General features: G+C 36.3%; 1 protein-coding gene across 4 annotated transcripts in view; it reads left to right on the top strand.

Annotated features, from left to right (window-relative positions):
- The window catches only part of COL24A1 (collagen type XXIV alpha 1 chain), a 404,516-nt gene that overhangs the window by 2,171 nt on the left and 387,038 nt on the right, over positions 1-15,307 (top strand). For all 4 annotated transcript variants that reach the window (XM_060090037.1, XM_060090036.1, XM_060090035.1 and 1 more), the window contains exon 2: positions 7,799-7,863. In XM_060090037.1, the coding sequence (XP_059946020.1) occupies positions 7,799-7,863 (65 nt within the window). The remainder of the gene's footprint in view (positions 1-7,798; positions 7,864-15,307) is intronic.

Raw genomic sequence — 15,307 nt, 5'->3', positions numbered from 1 at the left:
AGTTTGTAAATTGGGTCCAGATGACTGGGGGGAGGGAGGCAGAGAAACCAAACAGAATGGATTACATCGAGGAACTTCTGAGGAAAAATTAGACTATGTGGAATGGGGAAAATAAAATCCTTGTGGAGAGACATCAGGGTGGGTAGGGGGATCCTGCGTGAAGGCCCTGGTCTCTCCTGCACTCCTAGATGGCCTCCCAGCCAGGGGCCTTGCAGCCTCCTGCGATATCCAGTTTGTTCCATGATAGTTCCCAGTGGGGGTGGGCTGCAGAAAATTAACAGTAATTCAAGATTACATCAGATTGCAGCCCCTCACAGCTCTAATCACACATGCAAAGTAGGGAAAGGTAGTTACTGACTGAGCTGAGAAAATTGTTTCTTGAAAAAATCAAGTTTCTGGGCTTCCCTGGTGGCACAGTGGTTGAGAGTCCGCCTGCTGATGCAGAGTACACGGGTTCGTGCCCTGGTCTGGGAAGATCCCACATGCCACGGAGCAGCTGGGCCCGTGAGCCATGGCCGCTGGGCCTGCGCGTCCGGAGCCTGTGCTCCTCAATGGGAGAGGCCACAACAGTGAGGGGCCCGCATACCGCAAAAAAAAAAAAAAAAAAAAAAAAAAAAAAAAAAATCCAGTTTCTGTAAAGAATTAAGATTCTTCAGTTTGAAATTAATGCTATCAGCCTCATAGGGAAAGGGACTTAGGAGAAGCAGCTGATTAGCTGATGATGTCAGGCCACTGAATTAAACCTTAGAGTGCCCCATGAAATCCCTGAGATTTTAACTTTCCACCATCCTTTTGTAACTTTCCACCATCCTTTTGTGGTGATGTTTTTTTGTGAGAGCAGGAGCAGTTATTTTAAAATCACACTTCTGATTGGTCACCCAGAAACATTTACAGTTTTAAAACTAGATCCTTAAAGACATTTTATTTCAAAGGGCTGCTTTTAGTTGGATTACCTAATGTGAATTTGTGGAATTAATAAAAAACGAAAATTAAAACCAAGAGTCAGTGTTAGATACATTGATTTAACATGTTGCCAGAAAGTCTCCCAGGCAGGCTATTATGGTCATTAAAGGGTTTCTGTAACCAAAGGGGGAAACAAAGTTTGGTATATAAACATCTATTTCCTAGCTAGCACGAAATTCTATTTTTAAAATTGCTTAGTTATCTTTGCATTCAAATAAACGTTTAAAATAAACTGATGTCTCAGGGAGAGGAATTGTAATTTATAGAAAGTAATTTTGAGTGTTATTTATACATTCTGCTTGGTAATCGGTGAAGCTGCAGGAGAATAATAAATTTTATTATGGGAATTTGAATAGCTGTACTAGTTTCCTTGCCATGCTTTGCAGCTGTGACTTGTTTTAGAATTTGTAATTCTGAGTAAGAAGTGAAGTAAAGACGCTTTCATTTTCATTCTCATAAAAGGCTAGCATTCTGCCATTCATTCACTCATCATTTACTCATTTATTCAGCAAATGTTTACTGAGCTCCAGCTAAGTGTCTAGCATGGTTCTAGGCAGAAGTGATACAATGATTGAGCAAGACAGAAGCCTAATTGCTACCCTCCCAATGTGCCCAGGTTAGTATAGGAAACAGAAAATGAAACAACCAAGTATAACAAAATGAGATAAGGGTATACACAGAGGACATCTAACAGTCTTGGTAGTTGGGGAAGGTTGGGAGGAGTAATACTGGAAGGAAAGGCTGACCAAAGGCAATGAAATCTAGACTCAGACCTAAGTGGAAAATGCATGGAGCTTTACAGGCAGAGAGAACAGTAAAAGGCTTAGAGGTGAGACAGCACAGTGCATTTGAGGGCCTGAAAGAAATGAAGTTGGTTGGAGCACACATTCTAGGGGAGAAGTGACTGGAGCTGGATCTGGAGAGAGAAACAGAGACTAGATCATGCAAAGCCTTTACTTTCTTAGCTAAATAAATGGAGGTTAGGATCACCTGGCTTCTTGATCTTGGGGTCAGTGCACAGGTGGAAAATGTTAGAGAAGTTATATATTTGTTTAAACTCAAGACCACCTGATAGTCTCATTGACTGAAGATTTATACATTCATTCATTTAAAAATCTTTATTTAACAGTAGTGTGTGCCAGAAACTTTGCTAGGCTGGGCAGTACTCAGTTTAACAATCTCTGTGGTACTGCAAGGAGAGACTATTTTAAGTGTATATTTCTTCCCTTCTACTGACTGGACTCTAGGCATTTTGATCACTTGAAGTCCTCAAGCATATTTATCTCCTTTGCATTTCATGAGTTGCCTGTATGCTTGGAATTTAACCAAAAGTTCTAGTATGTTTCACACTAGATTAGTTATACAAGTACCTATTGAGTTGAATTCATTTTGTATAAGTTTTTGACACTTTACTCCCTACTGCTGGGATAAGAACTGCTTTTCAGTTATTTTGGGAACAAAGTACAGAAATTTTACTATTACTGGATCTTAGCAGCTAGTAAAGAGCAAAATCTGTAAAGCTGTCATGACTTAGAGAATTTTTTGGCTTGTAAACCCAATGTGATGGAAATTGTTGAAATTCTTGATGTATATTAATGTATGTTTTTCAGATTAGTCTACTTTTTCCAATTGGTTTAAATGAAAATCGCCAATTCAATAAAAAAAAAAAGTTTCTTATTCACAAATTGAACCTGTGTAGGAATGAGCATCAGTAACTTGAGGACATATATCATAAAACCTGAAAGTCTCATGGGTGCCCTAAACAAAAAGATGCCTGAAATTCCCCTGAAGTAACTTAAACCCTTCAGATAAAGAGAAAGTTGAATAGCTCTAAGAATTATTTAGGGAAGATGCCTGGGATGGATATTAGTTCCTTAAATATTCTGAGTATGCTCTTTAGATATCTATTTCCTGCTTGATCCCCTCTAGGCCTTCACCCTTCACGTGTCTGGTCATGTTTTGACTGTGGCTTATGTCAAACTGAAAATGTGGCTAGCAGACCAGACACACAGAGTATTTCACATTTTGTTATATATCCTCAGTAATATTATGGGTTATATTTGCTGAACATTTATTGAATGTTTCTTACCATATTGTTAACTTCTTTCAGACCTGGTCTGATTTTGTTAAATGTCTGAGTATATGTACTTCTGTTACTTTATATTAATGACACATGGTCCAGACATACAAAAAAATGAATAAAAACAGGCATGGTTTGAATATTTGAAAAATATTCATATTTAATACACTAACTAGACTTTTTATTAGGGTACACTAAATGTATGAACAAATTAGCAAAGTAGACTATTTTAGGTTACTTAATTAAAAAAGAATTGGCCAGAACTGTAAGAGGACCTTTCCCCAACTGTGGTTAAACAACATGCCCTTTATATATGGTGATTTATACAACATCTTGCTTTATACAACGTAGCTTGATCTTTGTCCTCTAATGCCAGTATGTTAATAGGATTCTGCCATCCACACAAATTTGGGGGTTTTATATTTGGAATTTAAAATATAAAATTTATATTATGTCATCACATAATAGATGAGTCAGCTAAGACTCAGAAACTTGAAATAACCCACCCAAGGTCACAGAATGAGTTTGAAATAGAACCAGGATTAGCCTTTTGACTCCTAGTCTAGTGTTATTTTCTTATTAACCATGTTGTTTTCTCTGCAACAACTTAATAGTTTTAATTTTAACTTATTTAAGGACTCCAGCATGTCTAGTATGATAGGTACAGCACAACAGTGGAGAAGCCCAAAGCACAGCTGCTACCCTTGAGAACTCTATCATCTGCTAATGTGGAAATGTGATATTATTTTCTTAATTAAGTAAATGTATCATAAATGTAATATCATGGGGAGGGGGGAGCAAAAGCAAAGAAATAAACAAGCCCAGCTCAACTAGACATTTCCCAGAAAGCTTGGATTCATTAGACATCCATTTTATTCAGTGATAGAGTTGGGCTCTTTATCAAACTGATTATGTCAATTAAGCTTGATCTCTTTGTGTTCCAACTTCAGAGATGAGAAAAAACAGTTAAAATGAAAAAGAAGACTTCCACTTACCCTACCACAGCAGATTTTTTTAAAAGAAATTCTTCTTTCCCTCTTTGGACATCCAACTAAAAGTACCCATATTTTACTTTACTTTTCCTAAGTGTTGAAAGAATTAGGTTCATAGGGAAGAATTGAATTCCTCAGTCATTGAGAGATCTTACTATTATTCCGTTCCTGTTTAAAAATATTTATCATGTCAATTTTATGTAAGAAATTGATAAAAGGTGAAGACCTGTTACTTGCTCAGATATTTACTTACTAATTAATCATAAAAGGTACAACATATATGGGTTATAATACAGTTAAAATTAAAGCATCAAGAGTACAGAGGTGAGGAAAGGATCCAGTCCTCTTTAGGGATGATGGGAAAATTCATGGAGCAGGTATTCAAATTAGGCTTTGATGATACTGAACATTCTGACAGGTGGAGACTGAGAGCTTTTCAGGCACTTACAAGGTCTGTCCATGGAGTAGAGAATAACATGATATGGCTGGAGCTTTGGGATGTCAGATGTAATTGGTCCATAATGCTAAAAAAAGAAAGGAGGTTGAAGCTGAATGATAAGGGCCTTGAACACCTGGTGAGGAACTTGACTTTTCCTGCTCTCCCTTAATTGTACGCTCAGGCCATTCAAGATGGCTGTTCTCTTGCTCTCTGTAAATCCCCTGCTCGACCAGGCCCTGCTTCACTCACATGACTATCCAATCTTCTTAATTATAGGACTTAATTAGTAACTGCCCCCAGCCGCTGGTTTCCCTGGTAACTGATGAGCCAACCTGATGTCAATTCTCCCTATAAATGGTAGCCTCCTTCTCCCTCTGGAAGGTTGCTGTTACGTCCTGCTTGCTGTCTGCTAGGTACGGTGCGGGTGTTGCTCCAGGACAGTTTGCTTCAGACTTGTAAGATCCCCTATCCAATAAACCGTTGATGTCTCCTCTGTCGCTGTTTTGGGGCTCTTTTTTCAGTTTAGAGGTTGGGCAACTCTGAGGCTTGCCGGCCTGCGGGGTACAGCCCGACAGTTGGCCAGAAGTTTGGGGTAGAATTAGAAAAAGAGAAAGAAAATCACTATTTCATATCATTGATCTCTCTTAGTCATCAAATTAGTACATAGGTACGCTTACCTAAGGTGTGGCTCCACTGATTTGTCATAATCTCCTAAAATCACCTGGCTAAGGGATGATGTTTGATGTGTTCAGGTTTTCACGCCAGGAATAGACTTGTTAACATATCTAGAAAGAACTTTATTTTCCATTTTTCTCCCCTGAGGTCATTGGGGAAGTCTGTGAGTTGGCTGAATTGTCAAGTGAATAGTGCTCGTTATTGTACTCTTCACTAGTTAGCTTTATTCTGGATGGAACAGTGCCTGTGGGTTAATTCTAAGCTCTCAGTGAGCCAGATTACTTTGGCCAGGTGAGAAGTGCATCCTTTCATGTTGCATTTTCTGTTAAAACAGCATAATTCTGATATACTGTCCTTCAGTGACCAGAATCTTGAACTATTTTCTAGTCTTACCGATGTACATCCTGCCAGTTGAAAATAGAAATTTGAAAGGAAAAGAGCCTCCTTTTACTCAAACTCTAGATCCCATTGGGATCCATCCTGGAGCACCCAAAGAAATTATTTTAATTTCACACTGGGGTCCTCAACGTTGCACATTGGAATCACCTGAGAAGTGTTTAAGAATCCCTGTAGGACAAATTAAAATCAGAATCTCTGAGGGTGGGGGTGGGGAGGGAAGAACCCAAGTATTAGTAGTTTTTAAAAATCACCAGGTGATTCCACTATGCAGCTCCGGTAAAAAGATGCAAAACAAGTAGGCCTCATATCATCTCTTGAGCATCATCTATTCCAGAACAGTGGTCCTCGGTGTGTGACTCTCCAGATCTGCATCATCAGCATTGCCTGAGAACTTGTTATAATTGCAAATTTTTGAGTCCCACCCCAGACCTACTGAGTCAGAAACTTTCAGGGTGGAGCCTAGAAATCTTTAACAAGCCCTCCAGGTGATTCTGATACCCACTCATGTTTGAAAACCATGATCTAGGGCAGTAGAAAAGGATTTTTTTTTAAAGGGTCAAATAGTCTTATTTGTGTCATGTCATAAAATTAGATATATGTGATTTAAGCAAAATATTAGGTTATTTTAAGTACAATGTAACTATCAATAGTAAATATTCTAAATTGTTTTTTCCTCAGAGTTTGGTACATACGCAATCAATATTAGAATCACCTAGTTAAAAATGTATACATGCTGAGGATCCACTTCAAATTTATGAATCATAGTCACTATGGGAAGGCCTGGAATCTGGATTTTTCAAAAAAGCCTCAGGTGGTTCTTTGGCAAACTAACATTTGAGAACCATCTCATGGATGACACCATATATGGGAATCTTTTATAGGCTTCATTAAAATATATGGTCTAACTATTTGCCCATATCAGTTGAAATTTCTATAATGATTCAGTTGATTAGTTTGTAGAGTTAATGATTGTTAAGTATTCTATCAAGGTCTTATAAAAGCTGTGCTCTGTGCTAAGTATGACCATAGAATGTACACTTACTGAAAAAATGCTTAATATTATTCTAATACAAATAATATGTCCATTATAGCAAAGAGAATTGTATAATTTTATATTGTGTATAAACATACAATTATAATAGTATAATTTTATATTAGCTTACTTTATTACATTAATATGCTCCTTATTCTTGTTGATAAAGGTGAAAACATAGTGATAAATTAAAAATGTACCAACTTAGTGATAAATGTATCTATTTAGTGATAAATAGAAAATGTACCAATTACTACTAGCACACCAGGAACTTAATAAAAATGATTTTCAGAGGGCTCTGTAATCATTCCTTGCAGAACTGTATTTTCAGAAATGTCATTTGGGGAGTCTCTGAGTTAGACTAAACAGAATCAGAGTCTATATTGGCAAGAAAAACTAGGTAATAAAATAGTTTTCAGTATGCTCATCATTACTTTTTGAAACTATCTCTATGATTTTCAGTTGGGAGGTAAAGACAATTATGAAGACTAATCAACAAAATCTATCAAAAGTTTGGTTAAACTAAAAAATCACAAAATATTTTTATCTTGCTCATCAATGTGAATGAATATTTTGATTTGTAGTGGTTAAGTACTGTGTTCACAATTACTGTTCATCACAATGGTCAATGTTGACAGCTACAGGTCGTTAGTATTTTCAGAACCAAAGAGTCATGAATCTAGTGCGAGTGATTTGAATATGATCTGCAAATAGATTTTATATAAAAACATTTAAGCAAGTAACTGGTTCCATCAATTTATAATCACTGTGGTTAAGTGACTATAAGTTGTATTTTGTGCCAATCTGTAGTACTTTGTGTAAAATTACATGTATGGTGATTTGACATAATATATACTACTAATAATTTCACCTGTACTAGTTCACATTTATTGAGTTTTTCCTGTGTGCCAGGTACTGTTTGGGGTACTTTACATGAAGTATTTTAGTTAATATTCAAAAACCTTTATGAGATAGACTTTAATAGATGGAGACACTAGGGCACAGAGTAATAAAAAGGGTGCCCAAGACACACAGTAAGTGGCAAAGCTGGAACTTGAATTCAGAGCCCTTGCTTTTAACCAATATGAATATTAAAATACTGTGTTAATTAAAATAATAGCTTAATTCTTAATCTTGCACTAGAGTTCATTTTGAATTTTATGATTTATAGGTCATAAATGTCCAACTAAGTTTTTTCCAATTTTTTTTTTTTTTAGGAAACTGCTTCTTCCTTTGATTGTACTATGTGTGTCAGGGGGTGCTGTTCATGCACAAGATCAAGGTAAGAATGTTACCTTGTTACTTATTTACTTATATAAAAAGTCAGCTTCCAGATAGCAAAAGTACATGACTTTTCAAGTTGTCATGACCTTAAATTCAACATTAAACAGTAAAAAAAATTCTACCCAGTACAATGAGAATGTAAGGGTGAAGAAACCAATTTTGGGGGAAATATGACCTTTAAGGAATTATTCATATCTTCTGTCTGTGAAATTGCTTACCTTTTTAAGCATACTCTCTGTAAAGGAAGTTTTGTACAGTAAAAGGCTTTGCTTGTGACTTCATTTTAAGTGGGAGTTCTTGGGGGTGGCAAACTGTGACTGAATTACCTTTGCACTTCTTGAAACAACACAGGCATATACTAAATGTTCCGTCTAGATTTACATCATTAAGAAACAAAATAAAATGTGAATACCAGTGGGCTTGGGATTTCATTCAAATGGAGAGGTTTAGAAAGTAGTTGAAGGTTTTGTTTTGTTTTTGCTTGCTATCTAGTTGCTCTGGTGGTATGGTGATAGAGTTTTGGGAATCTATATATACCCTAATTTATTCATTTATTAAACAACATTTAAATAATATTTTCTGTTTGCCACCATAATATCCTAATTGCCAGTGATTGAAATGTGAATAAGATAATGCCTCTGGCCCCAAAGTGAAAAAACAAGTGCCTTTGTCAAAGGTTAAAGAAAAAAAAAAAGCCAAAGTCAAAGAGAAAAACCCTGGAACTGTGCTGGATCTACAGAAAATATCACCGTGGTCCTGATTTTTTTTTTTCCTCCTCTGCTTTGTATCAGCAGGGCTGCCAAATTATTCACTTGACAGAACCAACTTTTCAATTCAATGACCAATTCAAGGAGTCACTTGTCAATTTAGTCAATTAATCAAATAATAGTAGAAAAAGACAAGTAAACAAAATACATGTAGGTAGAGAGAAGGCACAAAGGAGGGTGTGGTACTCTATTTATTGACCAAATTGACCAATGGACATAACATTAAGTATTCTGTCAAATACCTCATGTATGAATTAAAAGGTATCACGGAAGGCATTTTCTAACTGTCTTTTATGGGGAGATCATTAAATCAGGTCACCTGTAACTTCATGAAATGCTATTTTTGACCAAGTCATTTCTGTTACTTTAGTTTGCTTTAAGTAACCAAGAAGAGGATAGAAACTCTCTCTCTTAATTTCTTGCTATCATGACTGTTACAGTGTCTGAGAACTTATGTTACCAGTCACTGTGCTAGTAGAATATATATTTTCTTCATCACTACCTCATTGCAGGGTTTTTATAATTATGCCTATGAATTGCTGAAACCAAGATTAAGAAGAATAAATAACTACCCCAAGGGTTGCAGGCTAATAAATGGAAGAACCAAGATTTGAACTCAGGTATTTAGACTATAAAATCTACCAATTCTTTAAAATTAAGCCTTTTGGACAAGAGAGAAGATAAGAAAGAGGAGAATTGCTATTATTAAATATCTATTTTCTGTCTTGTCCTTTGCTGGAATTTTACATATGTGATTCTAATCCTCGTAATGAACCTGTAGGGTAGGTATCATAGATGAAGAAACTGAGGCCCAAGGAAGGGGCTTGCCCAGGCTTATATAGCTAAGAGCTGAATTTGGGCCTGTCAAGTCTGACCCAAAAAAAACCATCAAAAACCCCCCACTTCTTTCCATTACACATACCCTTGCTTTACAGTTGTCATCTGTTAGTGTTATGAGTTTAATAATTTACAAAATGTGTCATTATCCAGATATCAAAAACCCAGACAAAGATATAAGGAAAACTGAATATTTATGAATAGATTTTTTTAAAAAGTCAGAAGTAATGAAAGGAGTAAATGAAAGAGATAATATTTCTTTCAACCTTAAGATTTCATTTACAGAATACAAAATGTGCTTTTTTATTTCAGGGTGAACATCTTACTTTTCACACTTCATAAAATTTTATTTTGAGTTCTTAACAAAAAGAAAAATATTTTAAAAACCTCTTTGACTTTATAAAATTTAGTACTTTTGAGCACAAAAGTGAAAGTAGTGGTATGTTATTAGAAACTTAGAAGTACTGTTTTCCTAAAATAGTTTGTTGTTGTTGAATTGGCATGATACGATAATATCTAATCAGGAGGTTAGAAAAACATTTTCAGAGAAATTGTGATTTGTTAGTGATTACAAATATCATTAGTAACCTTAGTACTGCTGAATATGTCTACTTGAGCTAGAGATGATCCCAAATTAGACTTCTCAGAAATAAATATAAATATTTATTGGTGCTTGTGATAGTTGCCAAAACTTAAAAAAATAATACAAGTATATAGTTTAAAAAGTCAAGTTGTGCTACAAAATATATAACAGAAAATAATATCCCTTGACCTTACCTAGTCTTGCAATCCTTTACCCAAATTTTCTTTTGGTTTTACTCTCCATAGTTCTTAATAATATGCTTATATATTGTATTGACTTCCTAATTTTGATGAAGAGGGTTTAACATTTTTACACCATTCTATGCCCTCTCTTCACCCTCTTCTTCTATCCTCTCTGTATAGTTTTCCTCCTTTTTTTGGGTTGTTGTTTGTTTTGTTTTCTATGGTACTATGACTAATTCTTCTCAGATACTCCAAAAGAATTTTAAAACTTTTTAAAAAAATACACCAAACAGGGCTTCCCTGGTGGCGCAGTGGTTGAGAGTCTGCCTGCCGATGCAGGGGACACGGGTTCGTGCCCTGGTCCGGGAGGATCCCACATGCCGCGGAACGGCTGGGCCCGTCAGCCATGGCCGCTGAGCCCGGGCGTCCGGAGCCTGTGCTCTGCAATGGGAGAGGCCACAACAGTGAGAGGCCTGTGTACCGCAAAAACAAAAACAACACCAAATACTCTAACCATTTGAGTTTTTTTTTTCTTGGAGATATTTCTTCTGGAAGCTAAGATTCTGTTCTACCATGGATTGGTAGCTGTCTAAGCTTCTTGGAAAGGTGATGTCTCTCATCTGTGTTAGATCCAGTATCTTGGAACTCATATTTTCCTTTTGCATTGTCCATTTCCTAATTTGAGTGGAGTGTATCATCCAGTAGCATCCTGAGAATGTGTACTTAGGTGGTATACTTCTTGCAGCATTGCATTTCTGAGAATATGTTTATTTCACCCATATGCTTGAGAGTAGTTTGGGTGGGTATAGAATTTTTTGTAAATAGTTGTCTCTCAGAATTTTGAAGACTTCCATCTATTGTCTTCTGGCTTGCACTTAAAAAATCTGATGTTATACTAATTCTTGATTCTTTATGTATGACCTTTTAATTTTCCACTTTAAACCTTAAGATCAGCTGTTTATCCTTGATATTTTGAAATTTTGTAAGAACGTGTTTTTTCAAGTTATTCTGATGGGTAGTTATTAGGCCTTTTCAATGGGGAAATATCTTTCATTTTTCTGGGAATTTTCCTGTGTTTTTTCTCTCTGACATATTTATTTCTTCTTTCTGTAAGTTCTGTTGGTCAGATATTGGATCTGGATTGAACTCCGTATTTTCTTATTTTTAGCTCCGATTTGCCATCTTTGTTTTCTTTACATTTTACATCAGATTTTCATGAGTCACTATTCCCAAATATTTAAATTATTTACTTGCAGTGCATTTAAATTTTTAAGAGATTTCTCACTCAGATTGTGTCTTAAAAAATAACATTTTGTTCTTGTTTCTTTGATGTAATATCTACTCAGTTTTCCAAAGATAAAAATAATTTTTTTGAACTTTTATTCTGTTCCCTTTATTGTCTTTGTTTCCCACAAATTTTGGTTTGCTTTGGTCTATCTTTTATGTTGCAAAAAATTCTTCATAAGTCTATATTACCTGTGTCATCATTTAAAAGCAAGGCAATAAAAATATGCTTGGAAACTCTTTTTGCATGGGTGGCCTTGTTAACTGGTATATTCTACATAGAGCGTGATAAATGAGGAGCATTGCTGACCATCTCGTTGTTGGACCACAAATGTCTAAGGCTGTCCGGTTTCTTTAGAGAAGAATCCTTCAATTTCTTACTTGTAGAATATAATCCTGGTTGCCACTGTTATTGGAGTTAAATGATATAAAGAGGTTCTTGGAGGGGGGGAGTTGCTGTCTCACCATTTAGTATGTAGATTTTTACTGAATTCCCTTGTTTTCATTATGGCACTTCTTTTCCCTCTTCTGCTAGGATTGATTCAGTGTTTCTACATAAGAAAGCTCTAATCTTCAGTTTTGCTCTCAAAGCTTCTTATACAGATTTTTCAGACCCTCCCCTCTCTCCCATATGATGCCTCATGCTTCTCTCCTGAATTCAGTGATTTGGAGCCTTCAGTTGTTGAGCCTTTTCAGGACTTTGAAGTGTGAGCTGGCCTGCCCGTCATTAGCACTTCCTTCTGAAAGCCCTTAGTGTTTGTCAGCTCTGCTAATTCCTTCATGTGTTTTTCATCTTCCAAAAATTCGTTGATATTTCTTATCTGTTGTTGTCTCTTCTACCCTTTCACTTTGCCTAAGTAGTTTTAAACCACATTTCCTTATTCTCATTTTAGTGAGACTTTAAGACTATGCAGAGATAAACATCTGTTATTTGCCATGTTTTCAGTTCTTCCTTTAACTTTTAGCACAGCTAAGAAAACCATTAAAATATCCTGTTCATAAATATAAATCTTTGTTTTATAACCGAGGTTTAGGTATAACCAAATGAATAGATGATTCTATTATAAGAAAAAATTATTTAAAGCTGAGTTTTCCAAGGATTTGACAGAAAGTTCCCTTTTCTTATATGATGCAGTCTCCTTATAACTCTGGTGGGTTGGCTGCCAGTGAGGTAGGAGTAGTTGCAACACCTCTATGTGATACCTTACACCATATGAGATGTAAGCTAATTGTCAACATACACAGCACTCCTCAGGTTCATGATCCCTAGGTGTGCAAACCACAGCTGTAGAAATTTCTCTGTGTAAAATGTGTGTCTCCAAGAAGAGTATTTTCTGTGGAAATTAACCCAAAAATGTGTTTGTTGTAAGAAGCAGCTCATTCTAGTTGCAGTAACTCCAAGCATTTTCTGCCAAAACCCGTTATGGACACTTAACCAAAAATTTTACACATAAGTTAAAGCTTCATTTCTCATTTTATAAATAAGTTGCTTTTATTTCTTTATCCAAAATAGATGTACTAACATTAAGAATACTGTTTTGTTTTTTTTTTTTTTTTTTTTGCGGTACGCGGGCCTCTCACTGTTGTGGCCTCTCCCATTGAGCAGCACAGGCCCCGGACGCGCAGGCTCAGTGGCCATGGCTCACGGGCCCAGCCGCTCCGCGGCATGTGGGATCTTCCCGGACTGGGGCACCAACCCGTGTCCCCTGCATCGGCAGGCGGACTCTAAACCACTGCGCCACCAGGGAGGCCCAAGAATACTTTAAAGTCACAATTTCTTCTTCTAATATACCCAGTGACCGTGGTGCACAAGTGTTCTGGAGCCAGAATCCTGGGTTTATGCCCAGGTTCCAGTGCCTACCAGTTATGTGACCTTGAGCAAGTTCCTTACATACTTTGAGCCTCAATTTCAGAAACTTAAAAGTGAGGATAATAATTCTTACCACATAGGTTGTTGTGGGTGAAATGAGAACACATGTAAAGTACTTAGTGCATGGCTATTACATACATGATGAGCTATATGATAAAGTTTAGTAGAAAAAAATACTCTGGATCCTTTCCTTTTTCTATATACTGATGATATTGAAAAAATAAAGTAAAATATTTGGTTTTAAACAACTTTCTTTAGTTCTTAACTCAGTGAGCTGGAATTCAAGAAGCCTATATTTGAGTCTTAATTCTGGCACAGACGATTTGGCTGAGGCTATATAGAATAATGGAAAGTGGATATTGGGCACTTACCTAGTTATTTAGTCAATTTGGGTAAATTGGCAAGGAAAAGAAAAGTATATTGAGACCTGTATGGTCTTCCTCATGTACAACTCTGATTTTATTTAAACAATCATTTTATTTTTTTCATTCCTACAAACTAGAAAGAATACAGCTTTGGTGACTTAACTGACCCAGATACATGAAAATTTTAAACAGTAAGAATTTGTTAAAATTAAGTGCTTTTTATATTAATTTAGTTAATAATGCACTAATACTGTAATTTATTACACTCAACTGATATTACTCTATTTTTATCTAAAAATTGATAACTTAAAAAATTTTTAAGCTACTAATTTCTAAGAAATGTAAGAATCCTTACATTTTGAAAGGTAAGCATAATACTACCCTTGTTCCTCCAGTTTGTGATAGAATATTGTTGAATGTTGACAGGTAAAATGGTTCTTTGGCTCTCTGTACTTGTAAAAACAAGTAACCATTGGCTCTCCCATGTCTGTTTCTTTAGGCATATACTCTACTCCACCACAGAGTCAATTATATAGCCACTGGAGTGAGTCAAATGCTTGGGTATGAGTCATAGTTTTAGCACCTACAGAGATGCAATTTCTCCTTTTTGTCTCCCTTTCTACCCCCACTTCCTGTCTCTCTTTTCACTTCCCTCTTGTCTTCCCTCTGCCTGTCTCTCCTTTTTCCTAGTTAGTAATAATATCAATACTGCTTATTATATAGGTTTCAAATGAAAAGCAAGTCAGGTTGGTGTCTGTGCCTATATCTGAGCATTAGACTTGCAGGCTTAGAAGAATGATATTTTTTTTTTTTGGTAGATAGCTTTTGTTTTTATTTGAATGATATTATACTTATCATATTGCTTTTCACCTAACAATATAATTTGGAGATCAGTGTATTGCTTTTCACCTAACAGTATAATTTGGAGATCAGTATAAGATAGGTGCTTGAGGGTGAGCAACTGAAATTGATTCTGGTTTATTAAAAAGCAAAAAGGTTTTTCTTGAAAGCTATTCTGTGGTTCACAGAATTACCAGGAAGTCTAGAGAATCAGGTCACTTAAGAACAGAAACCAGGGAAATTACGGACCAAGACCAAAGGTAGAGCTACTCCCCAGGAGGAGTATGGGCCACTGTGGCCACCACTGGATGGTGGACACATTCTCTTCTGTCTGTTTCTTTGTATCACTTGTTTCAAATCCAAAGCCCAAAATGGAGATGTCTGTCCATATCGCCAGCTGCTAAGGTGTGGCAAAAGTGTATAAATGGCCTTTTCATGGTATATAAAGAGATGTGACAGCCAGTGTCTGTCTCCTAGAAGTTCCTTTTCCTGCTTCCATCCTGTCTGTTAGAGGTTGTCCTCACATGCTTGGTGATCCCTGGCTTGCTGTTACAATTGAAGAGTGGGGCACCAAAGGGATGACTGAAAACTGTGTGTGTGTGTGAGTGAGGCTGGTGAAATAATTGGTTTCATTGAGGGATCTCTGTACTTCACCTTCTCTAGGTCTTTCCTCTTGGGAAGTGTTGTTTTTTGGCAGAAGATTCTACCAGGTTT

Source organism: Mesoplodon densirostris, chromosome 2 (assembly GCF_025265405.1).
Source record: "Mesoplodon densirostris isolate mMesDen1 chromosome 2, mMesDen1 primary haplotype, whole genome shotgun sequence".
NCBI lineage: Eukaryota > Metazoa > Chordata > Mammalia > Artiodactyla > Ziphiidae > Mesoplodon > Mesoplodon densirostris.
The sequence above is the reverse complement of the archived record's forward strand: the minus strand, read 5'-3'. Positions and strand labels throughout refer to the sequence as shown.